This window comes from Musa acuminata, chromosome BXJ3-10 (genome assembly GCF_036884655.1).
Source record: "Musa acuminata AAA Group cultivar baxijiao chromosome BXJ3-10, Cavendish_Baxijiao_AAA, whole genome shotgun sequence".
Lineage (NCBI taxonomy): Eukaryota > Viridiplantae > Streptophyta > Magnoliopsida > Zingiberales > Musaceae > Musa > Musa acuminata.
Genome location: NC_088358.1, coordinates 29,294,419 through 29,311,943, shown reverse-complemented (window position 1 = coordinate 29,311,943; position 17,525 = coordinate 29,294,419). Strand labels below are relative to the sequence as shown.

Here is a 17,525-nt window from a genome sequence, read left to right as displayed (position 1 = left end):
GACGTACATTGCAGTTTTCAAGGACCAATAACCCGGTTATTCTATAGGATCATTACCCTTTATGTCATGGATTAGTGTGGAATAAACTTGTACGATTTATATAAATAAAACAAAGGGCCTCACAAATCGGGGATGAATTGTGCTCGCAATTAGAAACGAGCATCAATTGCCAACATACCCACAGTTCCGGCTCGTTAAAATCTTGGGTTGTGATTCATGATCAAGCCCAATCTGTGAAATCTTGACTACTTTGGGTTCGGCCCATTAGCCGAATGGATCGGCCCAACACAACCGCATTGCCCAAAGCTACGTTGTCTTTGTCGAGTGAAGCCTAAGAAAAGTCAACGACACTGGTCATCTTCGTACTGAAGCAGTTCAACCTGATGTATGAAGCTTCCTTTGCTGACTCACACAGAAATGACACCGAGCAATCGGATCAAAAGTCAACTTTGGTTTGGAAAATAAATAAGAAACTAGGATCACATGCATTGAAATCTCATGATTTCTTATAGATTCAAAGAAAGGTCAAAGTTCGGCTTTGAATGATCGGTGGCCGAAAGACAGGCTTGCGAACAAGTTCAAATCACACTGCAAGAAAAAGCACAGCACGCATGCAAACAATAATTGGTGATCTTTATTTCTCTTTTCTTTCATCCTCAGAGATCATACCAAAGGTCAATTTTGGTTCTCTGTTTTCAACAGTTGGAACGATTTGTCACACACCGACTTTTCATGTTGATTTTGACTGGTTATGACTTTGCATGCTGCTGCACCTGTTCAGCTGTAATGTTAACCTAAGTACGGACACATTAATATGCACACAGCCATATGTGGTACAAATGAATATATATATATATATAAGTTTCTGACATAGAATGCATGGCCTGCATAACAATATTTAGTGTGTCTTGCAGAAGCGGCACTATTTCTCCTTGGTAGAAAGAGTCGAAAATGAGGACTCGAGTGCAGTTGTTGTAACTTGATTGTCATGATGTTCTACTACTGCTACCCTTTATCCGTTCATTATGGTGGAAAGACATTATACTTGAGATTAGATCGGTCGAGAAGTCAATCGTCTTCTTCATCTTCGAGGTCATGGAACTCTTTACGGTCTGATGGTGGTGAAACAAGGCATTCCCGGCTCACATCTTCGACTCCTTGTCACAGACTCCATGATTAGAGCTTGGTTGGCCTGTCAACCTCACGTCATACTTCGAAGCAACAAGATTTAGAATGGTCTTCGACTGGATACAGCCTCGCACAATTATTAGCAGGACCAATTATTCTGAAACGATGCATGAAACTGAAGTTACCGCACGAGTATTAATCGACTCGACAATGACTTTCTCCATGCTGACACTTAATTATCAGATACTATGGATCATACCACAAGAACTGTATGAAGGCATCATGCTTTAGAAAACATCAACCAGCGAATGACAAGGGAAGATGTGGTTTACGTTCCGTTCTTTCTTTCGATCTTCCTGAAGAACATTGAGTCAATTTTAGCTGCTTTGTTCGAGTGATATCATTCACCCCCCGCCTCAGTGAATGCTTGCTGGGAAACCATTTCCTTCCACTGTTCACCGGTGAACAATCATAGAATGCAGTGAGAGAGACCACAGGCAATTAATGCCTCGATCAACAAAAAGCCATGCACTGCGAGCGATGGGGCCGTGTGCCACCTTGGAAGAGATCGGACCACTCCTCTTAAATAATTGCGGGGGTATAGTCTCGATCACTCCAATCGAGCAGTCATAGATTACATCACCCGTAAATGAACTGGGCGAAGCCTTTCAAACCCATCCATCACCTTGTTCACATGCAGTCACCATGGGCTTGATGGAGTGATGTCCGATCACTTCGTGCAGACAAGGACAGTGCAACAAAGTGTGGCAAACAAGCTTAGTAGACAAAATGCGTGACCTATAAAAGTAGACCAAATTCTCGCTGTCTACCGCTCATCTCCCTCTGCCGCTGCACACTGACTTGTTGAATCTGCAATGCCCATTTTAACCACCAGGGGGAAGGAAGAGCAGCCGCTGCAGCAGTAGGATGCTGGTAATACTTAACTAGCTTTAACGGGAGCTGCCGATGGGAGATCCAGGGGGGGTGGGGAAACTGAAGGCATCGGGTTCTTCTTCCTTCTTCCTCTCCCGGTTCATGCTGCTTTTCCTTTTGCCTTTGCTGCTGCTACCATTTCATGGTAATGGATGTTGCACTACCGAAACACAATCCGGATTCCACCACTCGGTGTTCTTACTCCATCACCATTTCTGCTTCTAACCAGTCGGTCAACATCCGAGTGTCCTCGAGTATACCAAACGGAAGGATCGCTTCGGCTTCACGCAATCTTCCCATTCGGTCTCCTCTCTCTTTCGAACTATTTTGTGTATTGTCTTGACTTGGCAATACCAATACTGAATGGCTATTGTTTCGCTATTGCCCTTTTCATGGAGAATCAAGGTGGTCCATGTCGCTGTTGCATTGACAAGTGTAAATATGAGAGGAAGAACATTCGACTCGAACAGCAAGAATAAACAAACTGTGGCCACTACGGATCTAAATTGGATTCACAGAAGGAAAGCACTCGGAAAAAGGGAAGCGTAAAGCCTTTGGCAAAGGACTATATCGTCTGAGAATAAATGAAATTCTTTGTGCCTCATGAACAAAAAAGATAGCTTTTCTTTCACTAAATAAAGCGACTATATTCTGGAATTTGATTGTGACTCCAAAAGTGAATTACAAAGTTCATGAGAGCATCATGATCTGAATATAGTGAAAAATAAATGATATTAAAATTAAAATTTATTAATTTATTAAATAAAATTAATAGGGTTTTTTTTCTACACATCATGTTTTTGACACATGTATATAAGTATAATATTTAACCAAAAGAAAATTTATACACGTAAAATGCCCATAAGTCATCATCTATCCATATCATTGTTGGCATAGGCTTTCACGTGCTCACTTCTCTATCCAATCACTTGGATTAAGTATTAATACTCTTACTTATAAAATATAATTTATAGTGAGTAAACACTTACCGAGTATAAATTTTTATAACTTTATTTAGGTGAACGTACGTTATGTCATATATATTATATTTTAAAATCATCGTCACAAGACAATTAACAATAAACACTACATCTTATGGTTTCTTTAGCAAACATAATCCTATAACATAAAATATAAAAATAAAAAAGATAAAATTTTACGTCGAAATAATTTAGGATGTTTATATGCACATATAAGAAACATAGCTAATTTTATGGATTTTTACGTCGAAATAACATATATGTGTACTTCCACACTGTACATCATAATATATATACATACTCTGCACATCATAATATATACGTATACTCTCATATCATACGTTATAATATATATGTGTATTTTTATAATACACGTTATAATATATACATGTACTATCACATCACATGCCATACTATTATTATATGTTTTGAAACATGTTTTCTAAAATATATTTTGCATATGATTATTTATATGATCACTATTTTACAATGAATTAAACTTATATGAACTCAAAAATAAAGATATTAATAAAAGATCTCATTCCTTAATGATCAGTATGCTGTGAAGTGATATACCTATTAAATTGGGAGCATAAGATCATGAGATGGCCTAATTAAGAACCCTACCTCTTGAATTATCGATTTACAATAATTCATTACAATAGTCCATAGAAAAAATTTGATAAAATCTCTCATAAAATAAACTATACTTAATCAAAAAATTTATCTATATTTCACTATTAAATTTTCTTACAATTTCCTCTAGCTAACGTTAATCAAACCATCGTACAATTCTATAAAAAAAATTTACTTTACTATTCTAGTAAACCAAACGATCTTGAATTATCATAAAATTTTGTAGAAAATTATGAGACATGTAAAACTAAATATATATCAAATTTTAGCTTAAAATAAAATCATTTGGAGACTAAACTATCCTCCTAATTCAACTATCAACACTTATTATGTTTTGTTAAAACTCGATTAGGATTATCTAAATTTATAAACCTCATATCTTATTGAACATAAGTGGTATTTACTCAATTCTAAAACTCACATAACGTTAGAGTCTAATTATATCCCTAAGGGGACTAATTTAGCTCATACAAAACTCTTTCTCAGAAAATAAGAGATTTTGAGTAGCTTAGATTAAGATAAGAATAACTATGTGCAGGTCTTAGAATCATAAGAGATTTATACAAAATATATCTAAAAATCAAAGATAAATTGAAAGTTTTGGTGACTCAAAAGTAGCCAAAAATTTCAACCTATGATCTGTAAAACTAAAACCTTAGGTATAGCAAGTAAACAATTGACTTTTTTTTACCTTATCTTCCTTAGAATTGAGGTTTCTGATCTCTATTTGACTTATTGTATTATGCTTAACGCAAACATTAATACTTATCAGTTAATATTTCGTCAAACATTAAGAATGATATTTTTAAAATATATATTTTAATCTTAAAAATAAAAAATATGAATATACTATTTATCATATTTATGAAACATTAAGATCGTGGGTGAATCTCAGGACACTCGGGGAAGGTCTTACGTTTCTATCATCGAACAAGGGTGTGTGGCAACTCTCAAGTGAAATCCCAACGCGAACGAAGAATACAGTGACCCAATGACTATGATTTACATCCAACTAGGAGACCAACATTCATTGACATCACAACCCCCCGTGCTCGGTCTGCTACTGCAATAGAGAGAACAAGACCTGTCGGCGGGGTCGTCATATGCAGCATGTCAAGGCAGAAACATGTGTTGTCATGCCCAGCCAAAAGATTGTATCCCCCTTCAAAGATACCAATCTGATTCCAAGACCAAACGACGACGCCGAGGGCAATCTAATCATAAAGATCCCAAATCTTTCATTATAGAAATCAAATCCAATCACTGGTTGGAAAAAAGGGACGTTGGTCGTTCCAAAAAAATTAATAATAACAGTAGAAGAATGACCACAATACAATGCAGAGGAAACCAAACAGTGAGTCTTTCTTTGTCATGCGATGCTGATACTTGGTAGCCTGAATAGTAGCAGCAGCCGCAGCAGCGATCTTGGGCTATTAAGGATGAAGGTGGATCCTCGAGAGACTGTCTCGAGTCTCAGGAGGAAGTGGCAATGCAGTAGGGCTCCCATATGAACAATGGCCTGCGCAGCTGGCTGCACCTCCTCATGTTGTGCAGCAACTCTTCGCGGTTCCGCCGCTTCGATGTGAAGAGCAGCTTGTTGTCGAGCGGAGGGCGATGACCGCCGACCGCTGTCCATGTCCTGGCGTAGCCGTGATCGTGGTGGCTCTCTGTGCTGACACCGAGCGTGGATGCCGCCACTACTGCAGCCGCTGCAGTGGTGGTTATCGATGACGCCCGCCTGGCTGCCGGTGCCGATGAAACAGTGTGGTTGTGCTTGTTTTGGCTGCTTGTGTTGTCCTCCTCCTGCGCGGATGGCTCGTGTTCGGCCATGCCACTCAGCGGCATATCTCCGACGAACTTGTTGATGACGAGCGAAGACCGGTGAACCTTCATGGCACCGCTCTGTTGCTGCGGTTGCGTGCTCACCTTTACCTCGACGACGGTTCCCCTGTCGACGACTTCCACTTCCTCTTCTTCGTAGCAGTTATTTTCCTCTAATTCTTCTTCCTCTCCACCATAACGGTTGTTTCCTTCTAGTTCTTCTTCTTCTTCTTCTTCTTCTTCTTCTTCTTTCACTCCTAACTGTGTTATTCCCATTGATTCGCTTTCTGTAGCTTCTTCTTTTTCTTTCTCGACGTCTTCTTCTGTTAATGTTTGTGTGATTTCAGCGGCAGCGTCAGAGGCATCGGACTCGTAACCCGGCTCGTCTCCGTAAATGGTATCGATGAAGGAGAGCACGAGGCGGCCGTCGACGCGCCGGGCATGGAGGTAGTTTTGAGGAGGGACGGGGACGGCTTCGACTACGAGGCGCCCGTCGCAGCGGTGAGGCCGCATGTGGAAGCAGGGGCCGTCGCGTCGAGAAATCGACGGGAGCGGTGGAGGGAACGACCTAGGAGGTGACCGCCTGCTAATGGAGCAATGGTAGTTCACCGATGTCAGCTCCTTGCCTCGGGGAGACCGCTCTCCGCGTTCCGCTGCTATTACTTCGCCTGCCTCTGCTGCCGCATCTTGCTTCTCATGGACATATTTCGTCTCCTCTTCTTTCTCTTTATCGTCGAGCAAGGGTAGGTCGTCCATGAAGGAGAAGAAGTCGTCGGAGCCGGTCTCCGAGCCAAGGCTCTCCGTGCATATCTCAAGGCTCTTCTGGCTTAGCGAGCTCGAAGAGCGCCTCACGAGGGGATGAACATAAGGAGTCGCCGGCTGGTCAGCTGCGGCAGCGGCCGTCTTCTGCGACTGGATCGCGCTCCATATATCGAATTGCGAGGGAGGCTCCTCGCCGCCCTCCTTAAGCGCCGGAGGACGGTCTTCTTCGCTCCGGTATCGATCCGCTGGCGATAGCCAGTTGCGGTGGCCCAAGTTGAAGCTTGCGGGCGAGCTTTGAATGACAGCCACCGACATCTTTCCTTGGCCGGACGGTCGGAAAGCAGAGTGATTACGAGTGTCACTGAGAACAAAAAAAGGCAAAAGGGGTTGAGAACTCAATAAGATGGGAGATGAGGTCTACTGTTGCGGTCAAGAGTAGAGGGAATTGGGCAGGGACAGGAAGAGTTTGATTACCTCAAATAAGGATGACATGCAAAGTCCAAAGCTTGCTTTCCTTGGTCCGGGAGGCAGAGAACACAACGGAGTTAGGGGAGGGATTCGACGGGTTGGTTTGTGCTTCCAAGAAGAGGGAGTCACGCAAGGCCGCTAAGGAGCGAGGAGGGGAGGAGGGGGGGTATTTGTAGGTGCGGAGAAAGGCTTCCTCTTTGGAAGCTTTTAGCCTCCTGAGGGTCCCCCACCACTCTCTCAGCAATCGCACCTTCCTTCTGCTTTCCAGTTTTATACCCTCTCCATTTTCCTGCATCACTCGCTCGCTCACTCCGCTTTGTCATTTATGCTCTCCTCTCATTTCTTTCCCCCGGTAATGGATTTTATATCGCTTTCCTTTATGTTTTATTCTCCACAACTTCGAATAACTTTTTCTTGCAATTTTTATACATATACCCCTTTACATTTGTCCCACTAAGCTTATGTTGACTTCATATTTAAAAACTTACATACATAAAAGTAATCCTGTTTCTGTGCCGACTCATCCACTACTTGCATTCTCTCGTTCCCTTGATAAATCAATTGGCCGGGTGGTGTTTATTCTGGTTATTTATCTAGTATAGTTCCTTAAAAGCAAGGAAGGCAAGTCAATGGTGAACCAGGGATTGTTGTCATCCTTCCATTCCAAATAATCTATCAGTCACTCCTTTTTCCCACTCCAATTAATTAACTCCGGTCACACTTTTTATCTAAGCCGCAAACACTGCAACCGAATAGATGCCACTCTTTGGAACCCAAGTGACGCAGTTTGGATAGTTACATCTCGTACAACATTCCCTTCCAATGGTGACGACGAACTAGTTCGAACCACGTAGTTCGAACTAGAGAGAGAGAGAGAGAGCGCAAAGGGTAGGAGATATTAATTTTCTGATGTAATCAAGCTTGGGACATGGCCAAGGCTTCTCCAGTGTTATGGCCTTTTCTTGTTTCTCCCCTCTTCTGCACCACGCTAAACGTGGCGAGAAAGGGGGTCACTACATGGTGGGAGCATAAGATCCGGCAAAATAGACACAGAAAAAGGTAGGTTGAAGGCATGGAAGGGAGAATGGCCCTCACACATGGATGAGAGGCAGTAGCTCAAGTAACTCACATTCCAATCGATTAGAAACAATCAGCTTCTTCGATGAGATGAACGACAAGATGAGAACAATTGATGATCAGCAAACTGGTTCCACGAGACCTTTGAATTCTTCCATGATCTAAAACTGATTTTATCTTATGGGAAACCTTGCTGGCTTCCACGTTCATTTATCTTTATGACAGCATGAAGATAGCTCGAGGATTACAAAAACTGATTCCTCTACACACAATGAGGCTATATCAGCTTCCGACACTCCTACAGCCCTATTTTGACCGTAGCAACATCTGGGATGATGTTGATCAGTGACACAAAAATGAATTCGCGTCAGATTATAGACCGTAAGCCGAAAATCGTGCTCAAATCAGGATCGGATACAATGGCAGACATGCGTCGATGGGTTGGACCACGGCAAGGGTCTCGGAGTGAGACCGACGCATCGTTGCTCGCGCCCATCGACATGCTCAAGACACCGCGCCACATTAAGGCCTCAAATCCCTCGCCGATGTATCCTTCCACCATACATCATATGCCACAAAATTTTCGTCCTAAAGGCTACGCCGGTCACTGATCCTTTTGACTTTTCCATCAAAGACCACGTAACACACGTGGAAATATGCCCTGTGGGGTTGTGTAGACCTGGTTACTACACTAGTGAAGATGATAACGATTTAGGTTTTACAATAGCAACCATATCTTTCCCTAGTTTGGTCTCAACCAGCATAAATCTAGTTTGCATGGTGGAAAATTGCAAATACATGTGCTAAACGCAACCAGACAAGAAACATCACCCACGCACTCGTTTAAAAAAGTGGTTCCATTATTGGATCCTAGAAGCCGAAAGATCCACTCTAACTCTCCAAGTCTTTGTTGAGGTCACCACCACCACCACCGCCACCCACTCTGAACTGCTAACACTACATCTACCACGCCTTTGCCACCAAGTAATCGTCCCCCACCGTGCTCCCTCTTAGAACTCGACCCACACCAGCATGCAATCTAGCAAAGAATCCACCAGCACCACAGACAAGGACTCAAGATCTAAGAGGAGATCTCATTGCCTTCTTTTTAGCATGGGACCAGTTTAATTTGAAAGAGTCTCTGTATGAAGTTGATGATAAAAGAAGGGGAAGGACAGTCCTTTGGACTAATAATGAAGCAGTGGCCCAAGGAGGGGACCAACTTCTTACTGTGCTGATGAAGTCAAAGAGGGGTATGTTGCCACCATGTTGTCGAGCACTCAGGTTTGAGAAGAAAGTGGTACGGCGGACCGAGGGAGAAGTTCTTGGTTGTGGAAGGGAGAAGAGGATCTCTGCAGTACTTTTACCTGGCTGTCAACAGATTGGATCTGAAAGCACTCTGTGGTGGCAAATGATGATGAAAGGCTGGCCCCTGGGGATGGCGTAAACGAAAGGCTTGATGACGATCTCAAAGTGTTTCTATCTGTCGTTGGTGCTTTGTGCTCCACCTGTGAGTTGTGATGTAAAGCAAAAGCAGTACCTAATCGTATAATCTGGAGATCGCAATCTGTAAAAGACTTTGGAGAGAAGTGGTCCTCGAAAATTTGGTGCTCAATAAGCCCCCGCATTGGAAAGCCTAATTATTCACTGGTCACGCCGGCGTTAACTAGATGTTGTACGGCGTAATAAAAGATGGACCAGGCAAATGCGAATGTGGTTGTGCATATCAGTACCTAGTGCATGTGAAGAAATAGGAGGCAAACCCATCTAAACAAATAGCAAGTCTTTTACCCGAGCACTACCTCGACAACTATCTGACGCTACTAACTCCAAGGAAAAACTTATCACTAGGTCAACGGTCTGTTGATTCAGCTATAGATCGCATGATTGGGCCAGCACACTTCTATTTGGCCACCTTAAGTTGTTCATGCAATTATGTGGTCCCAATTAATATACAAACTAAGCCAGTTAAAGCGGTTAGATTGCCAATTTAAATGGGCCAGAGAAAGAGCATGCGAATATCCATGATAAATGGCGATCAGAACCCTTACCTCGAGTTGAGCAGTCGTTGCCCTTTCTCCTTGCCAATGCGACTAATATCTGCAAGCGTCCAAAGCAGCTTCGATAGACTTCCTTTGGTAAAACATAATCTGAAATCAAATCAGGAAATTATCACGTGAACCTAAACTTAAATTCCATATCTCTTAGCGGCAATGATATGATGAACAAGCTTATGGGACCATATCTGAAACCACATTGTAAATGTTTTCTATTTTCAGTACTGTTTTAAGATTGTAGACGACAGAAGATGCCAGCCCGCAATGTAAAGGACCACAAGTACATGTAAGTTTGAAAATAATACCAGGCTAGACATGCAACCGTCGACTACTCAATATTCCTTCAGTGACAAAATTGCAAGAGCAGGTAAAAACTAAGAAAAGAAAAATGACATTTCCTAGGAATTAAGGAATATATTCAAAAGGCCCATGTGGAATTCTCATTACCTGTAAAAGACACTACCACAATAATTTTACTTGATTGAGAGGAGATCGAGTTTGCGCCAACATCATAGCTTAAACTGGGCCAGCAACATTATCTCATATAAGACCGTCTGATTCTGAAATGCCCAATAGTAGCCAAGGAGCATGAAGAGTATGTTGACGTTACCATGAGCAAACTAGGTGATACTCCAACGGTCTGATGCACATTAGCAGGCATGAATTCCTTCAAGGTCCTAAATCAGTTTTCACAGTGGTAATTACAGCCAAACGGAAAAAGGTATACAACTAATAAATCAAACACTATATCATGACGCTAGCAAGCAAGGAAAGATCATTGCAGGGATGGTTGTACTTTGCATTACCATTTTAACACCAAAAGATGCAGAATTTCTCTTGATAAGCTTGGCATCACATCCATTTATGCAAATTTTAACAAAAACAGATGCAGTATTTCTCTTGATAAGCTCCAAAGTTCCAACCCCTGGCTTTTCTACCAAGAAAAGAACTGTGTTCAGATTCATTAAAACAAAGAAAAAATATCTTATCACTTAATGTCTAAACTTCTATATCCATAGGAGCAGAAACTGAGGCACAATCTTTCTCGGTCCTAACCATTCAAGCAATAACCACTTCTTGAATGTGAGGATCTTTCTTTAATATCCTGATAAAGAATCGATTTCATTGCCTTCTCAAAGATGGGAAAAAGAACTCGCTACGGCCATAATATTTCATCATGGTCAACACCTTCAAAGTCAGAATCAACCCCTACTTGCAAACAAGATGATTCCAGATTTGCCACAGCAAAGCCTAGATTTATCTGGTAAAATATACAGATTTAGCACATATGTGACTGCACCATTGCACAGTCCATGGTGATCATACACAGTTAAGCTCACAGGCTCGAAGCTAGCATATCGACATTCCCTAAAAATGTCTGACCTGCTAATGCATACATGACCAGTAATGTCATAGCAATCATTGATTACAGTGTTGACATAGATATTCATCACATTATATACAAACAAAAAATAAAGAACAATGTACCTCAAAGTTTGAAAATGAAATGCCAGAAATATGACAACAATGCTGTGGAGCAGAACAGCAAAATTCAAATTAGCAACAGACCAAGAATTCCCTTTTGTTTCTGAAAAAATCCTGTGGCCGACCATACTGACAGTGTGCCCAAAATTGACCATGTGTGACCAAAGAAATGTCAAATAAAAGTAAACACTTGTATATTGTTGATTTTCATGTCAGAAATCAAATGAGAAGAATTCATTGCACTGCTCATCATGAAAGGAATAGGATATATGATTAGAGCCATGAAAATGCTCGAAAAGTTATCAGAAACACAGCTATCAAAAACTAGTTACTAGAAAGTAACAATGCCAATGATCGCAAGCCCATACTATGCAAACCAGATTTTAAATCTATCTGCCACATTATAGCATATGCATGGTGTTCCATAACCTAGCCAACCATAACTGACCAGCTTGACCTAGTTTGTTGTATGGAACGCACCCAAGTCAAGTTCAAACAGTTGTAGGCTACCCTACCAAATCTCAACTCTACCTGACTGAACCAATAGCAGCTGTAGCCTACAATACCTAATCTCAACTTTGCCTAACCGAATCAATAGCTAATCCTATGCACAAAGCAAGCAATCAAGGAAGCAAAATGATAGTCAGGCTTGCCTAGAAGGTGATCTATTAGGAAAAGAATTATGGAAACTATAAGCTATGAAAAAATGATGTATCAATGTGATGCCAGATCCCACCTTATATAAGAAACCTTCAATTCCTTTAATGCTTGCAGTTGTTTTGCTTATAAACATCTTATAAGCATGTGAACTATACATAAACATGTGATACTCGCTAGTACTCATCAGAAGGCCTCCTTTTTCACTAATACTTCATCCTTAAGTGACATAAAAAATCTTATGTTCTTATACTGCTCTTGTTAATGTGCTCTTTGATTTTCTTCCCCATCATCTTATCTATGTTCGTTTCAAATATTTTGAAGTTATTGGTAGGTTCTTTTCACCCGGATTCCATCAAAAAGATATTGCTGTCATACTAAGCACTGGATCATGCACTTCCACAAAAAGGTGCATCTATGTCCTTTGTACATTCTTCGTCTCCTTGAAGCAGTTCTAGGTGTAAAAACTATCACTTCTACAGAAATTATGAACAATTTACCCATATGTTAAACCAAAGGTGCAGGCCTCTCCCAATAACATGACTATGGAACCTCATCCTAATTAAGATAGTGGCCTACCAAAAGGATATATTGCCTAGTTGAAGACTATTTCTAAATTGCATAGCATCTTGTTGTAGAAATAGACTCCTCTTCATGAATAACTAGGGATCCTTGTTTGTCAGCTGTTCCCATTTGTCAAGTTTTATGGTTTTTGATTCTGTAGTAATGTAAACAAAAATTAAGCTTCCCCATATTAAATATTTAAAAAAAATGAATTTTCTTTTGCTTCTAGATTTATTGGTGGCACTTATCGTGTCAAATCCTTGATCCATGCTTTATAGGTTCATGGAGAATATCCCTGATATGACAAAACAAACTCATTTTGTAAATTAAAATAACATTATCTAAAGCACACACAAGCGTTCAGGAAGGCTAGAACTGATGCAAATTTCTAAAGTTGGAAGTACGTAGAAAACAAATACCATCAAAATAGTTTGCTAATAGCATTCCCGAGAGAACATCATTGATGTAGTTGAATAGATAAGTATCGATACAATTTTTCTTATGCAGAAAAAGCATAAGAATCCCACTCATAGTAGATGTCCATCTAAACGCATATATTTCTATGCCTTAAAGGTAATTGGCAAGATGTATAAAGGATGTTGAATGCAGGAAGGCTACAATGTTCATGCAGATTTCAATATCTACCCCTCAGGAATGATGTATTTTTCAATCCATGCCTAAAAGATATAAAAAGTCGTTCAAGTAATACTGACCACAACCGTTCAACTAAATCAGTGATGGAATGAGTGAGTATTGATTTTTACATAATTCACTTTTTATCATTACCAAAGTTCAAGACCCAATTTACATGGCATATTCATTTTTCTACATCAGCTTCCTATGCACTCTGAAGAAACAATGCCCATAAAGTTAGTAAAGTTGATTCTGGCAAATCTAAAATCAAGACTATAACTAGCTTCCCTTTGAGAGTTTTATAGTCAAATACAAGCACCATTTAGTAGTTCTCCAAATGAAGAAGAGCTAATTTATGATTTTACCCATTTCAAGCACAATGAACCATATGGAAAGTTAAAATTATCATTGGCTGGATTGAGGTTATTGCAATGGAAACTAGGCATCTGATGGTTGGTGTTGAAGAATCCGATTGGTGAGTTTGTCAATGTCAAACGTTTACACATCAAAGGTAAAGATAACTCTAAAAGAATAGTCCAGTATAACTACAAACAGATTACAAAAGATCAAGGTATGATGTGTCAGGCAAGGCAATGATGCAAGTCATATCTAGCAACAGATGCTGAGGCACATAAAGGAAAAGAAAAAATGCTGCGTGAGCAAGGTACCATTGCATTAGAATCTCTTGTATGTAATGTGCTCATTAATGCATCACTTTTCTCAGACTCGACTCTTACCTTGTAGGTTTCACAAAGAACTAGATGCATTAAAAATCCAAAAGCAAATCACGGCATGATCTACCTATATATAAATAATTGCAGCCTCAAGTTTTTCGCAGCAACTGAGTAACATCTTCTTTACTATGGAATGAACAACTGAATGTGATCGTGTTAGATCATGACCGATTGCAAGAATCGCCATTCTCGGTTAGAATCCAATAACTTATCCAGCGGACATCTACTTCCCCGGAGCAATCGAAAAGGATTCTCTCCCTCATTCGATCCACTTAACCCTTTTCCAACCCTATATGGAAACAACGGTCGTCGGCCCGCAAGAGCCGGCAAAACGAAGAAGAGCATTAACAACGCTGATCATAAAAGGGGGAACACAAAAGGGAAAGAAAGCACGATACTAGTGCGTGGTCGGCGGCGTCCTCGGAAAGGAGCAGAGGTGGCGGATGATGGCGGAACGACCATCCGCGGGCACCTCGACGACAGCTTCATCTCCTCCTCCTCCTCCGATGGCCACCGATCGAAGCGAAGACCCTTCTCCTTCCCGGCGCCGAACGGCCAGGGAACGAGAAAAGAAACACAGGGCTTGGTCGCCGTTCGGTTTTGGTGATTTAAATGAACCAATTTGGACCGATCGTGAGCCGAATTAATGCTCCTACTTTCTTGGGCTGGGCTTGATATGAAGCCTCGTATGGATGTTATTCTTACACGTTGAATAAAGATATTATTATTATATTTTTCTTGGAAAGTCTCAAAGAATGGTGCATTTGTCATATAGATTATAATATAATAATATTTTCATCCGAATATTAATATGCTCCATATGTACCTCTCCGGTTGACATCTTATAATATTATTTATTTATTTACCAAGTAAACTAGTTATCATTAAATTAGAGTTATGATGAATCAGCAACTGACAACCAACTACAAATAATAATAATAATAATAATAATAATAATAATATGTAATGCAACTATTATTATTATTATTATTATTATTATTATTATTATTATTATTATTATTATTATATAACACTTAAAATCAGAGGGATAAATATAAAAATAAACATTGGAGGGACAATCATGATGGGAGGACTTCAAAAATATATATAGCACTTGTAAAACATAATTGAAGAATCTCTTTATTCATCTTTTTATCCATTCAATTAGAGGTAATAAAATATATATTTTTAAAAAATTACCAAGAAATCTGTTCGATTAGTTTCAAGCGAAGCTAAGAGTTGTAATTTAGGTGAGTATAGGAACATGACAGGCACTGTGGACAGGGAATCAAAAATATTTTTCATTATCTTTAAGAATGGGAGTGCAAGCGAGCTGACACGTAGATTCAATCATATGATATGTTTTATATTGTCCTATATTATTTGAATATATAAAAGAGAGAAAATTAATAATTCGATCAACTGAATTATTTGCCTCATATTCCAATAACCGTACATCAACAACATAATCGAATATAAAAATCTATTTGTAGGGGTTGAAAGAGATTATTAATAGAAAATCATAATATAGATAAATATGAAATGATAATACTATATTGATTGTATAATTTAATCCTTAATTTGTTTATGATTCGAAGATTAATCATAAATTTAAGTGCATAATTTAAGCATATGATTGTGAAAAATCTTTCGCTCGTAACCTATATAAATACGTATTACCTCAATGAACAAAATTATCTTTTTCATAACAAAACTCTTTGTAGAATCATAAACAAACGATAATAATTTCCTTACCATCTGCCATCATTGTTATCACTATAGTAGTAATCTGAGTTCCTCGAGAGAGCCTCCTCCTTCGTTGTCGTTGCCTCTTTAAGGACCCTAGTTGTAACCTCGGCCTTTTGCCTCTTCATCTCTTGTCATTTCGGCCCCATCCATCGCTCCCTCTCCAACTACAACTCGTGATTGAAGCTCATTGATTGCTTTGTGTTCTCCTGCCTAGATTTCCTCATGGACACTGATGCCATTATAGATCTATGAATTGCTCAACACTTCCATAATAATCTCGCCTACTTCCACGTCAACTATGCAATTGTCATCGTAGTCATCCTCTTTATCTTCATAGTCGATCATCAACATTCTCATCGACCATAAATATTGTTTTCGACTTTGCTGGTGCCCTCGAATGCCTCTTTGATATAGATCCTAGATTTACTGATTAAACCTCCCTCGACGCCTCCTTCAATTAGTTATCTACCTCCTTTGTTTATGTCTCTTACACCTTGCTATCATCGCTGATGATCGACAACCTCATTTATATAGTGCCAATGGCTCCTCTCCGATGATAAATCAAATCACTCTATGGATAGTTTTGACGATTGTTTTCTTTTTTCTATCATAAAATAATCAATTATCGTTGCTAATTATTTTGTTCAGTTATTTTATCCTAATTTGTAATATCCATCATAAATATGTAATATTTTTTCCTACGACTACATCATCACTAATGCGATTAAGAAAAATATATTCAAATATAAATACATATTATCTTAATGAATAAAATTATTTCCTCTGTAATGAAATTATTTAATGATAATTTTTATATTTTATTTTATTATTGAAGTCAAGATATTATCATATATTATTATACTACAACATAAATTACATTATCAACATACCCCCACTTGTCAAACTAAACATCTATTTCGACGTATTATATACTACGACATGGAAGCTTATAATAGAAAGCTGACAAATTTTTTTATTGAATGAGTTATTTGAAGAAAAAGAAAGAGATAATTAGATAATGCAAATCGAAGAGGTGGTGCCACATCACCGACTAAAAAAGACGCTGTACACCATAATAATACACCTAAATTTGTAGGTGACATTTATATCTCCGTCTCCCTTCTCTAAGTTTAATGATTATGAGCATATAATTGCATTATTAGGTAGGTTGACGTCTAAAATTCCTATTCCCAATTTGATTCTCTCTCACCTTCCAATCATTTGGAAATGTCAGTATGAATCGTTACCCACCTCTATCATTCCCAACAAATTATAACTGGTAAAGAGGTTTATACAAATGATCTCCTGTCGTCGAGGAAGAGAACTTCTACTGTCCTATAATATTTATTCATGGGGATTTAATTGGTTCTGCCTAAACGACTTAATTAACTTTCCTAACAAAAGTGATCGTAATGCATACATGCTTTGAGAAAATATTTAATTTTTATTTTAAAACAAAAAAAATATATTTGAAAAGGCAAATATTAATGAATGTATCGATATTTAAAGGCATCGTGATTACTCTAATAAATAATAATAATACAAATAAACGAACCAGGTTTGGGTCTTCGATTTTTATGGGATCCAGCGATCCGGTCCGGTCCGGTCCAGGTTTAAGGGCCATGACAAAAGAAAAAGACCGTCATGGACCACGTCACTCACCTGGGTGGGACCCGACCGACGCGTGGCAGTTTTCAGCGGTGATTCGGTCTGCCTCTTTGTTTCCGAGGGAATCTTCTTGTGGCCGCTGTTACGGCCAACCATTGCCGGATCATAAAACGACCGTTCCTTCTTTTACATAACGCCGTAAAGAGACATCTTCTATATGAATATATATAACG

The 17,525-nt window shown here is 39.4% G+C and overlaps 1 protein-coding gene across 4 annotated transcripts; it reads right to left on the bottom strand.

The window, feature by feature from the left end:
• Positions 1–4,892: 4,892 nt before the first annotated feature.
• LOC135651550 (protein FAF-like, chloroplastic) lies at positions 4,893–14,526 on the bottom strand. 4 transcript variants are annotated; one of them, XM_065171695.1, is made up of 7 exons: positions 14,334–14,525; positions 10,669–14,224; positions 10,473–10,539; positions 10,310–10,383; positions 9,857–9,955; positions 6,735–9,313; positions 4,893–6,621 (listed from the first exon to the last, which is right to left on the bottom strand). In XM_065171695.1, the coding sequence occupies exon 7, from the start codon at positions 6,573–6,575 to the stop codon at positions 5,151–5,153; it is 1,425 nt and encodes a 474-aa protein (XP_065027767.1). In that variant the 5' UTR covers positions 6,576–6,621; positions 6,735–9,313; positions 9,857–9,955; positions 10,310–10,383; positions 10,473–10,539; positions 10,669–14,224; positions 14,334–14,525; the 3' UTR covers positions 4,893–5,150. The 4 variants fall into 4 exon arrangements, with proteins under 4 accessions (XP_065027767.1, XP_065027765.1, XP_065027769.1 ...); XM_065171693.1 differs by having other exon boundaries at positions 10,669–14,525; XM_065171697.1 differs by lacking the exon at positions 6,735–9,313 and having other exon boundaries at positions 10,669–14,526.
• Between the last annotated feature and the right edge of the window lie 2,999 nt (positions 14,527–17,525).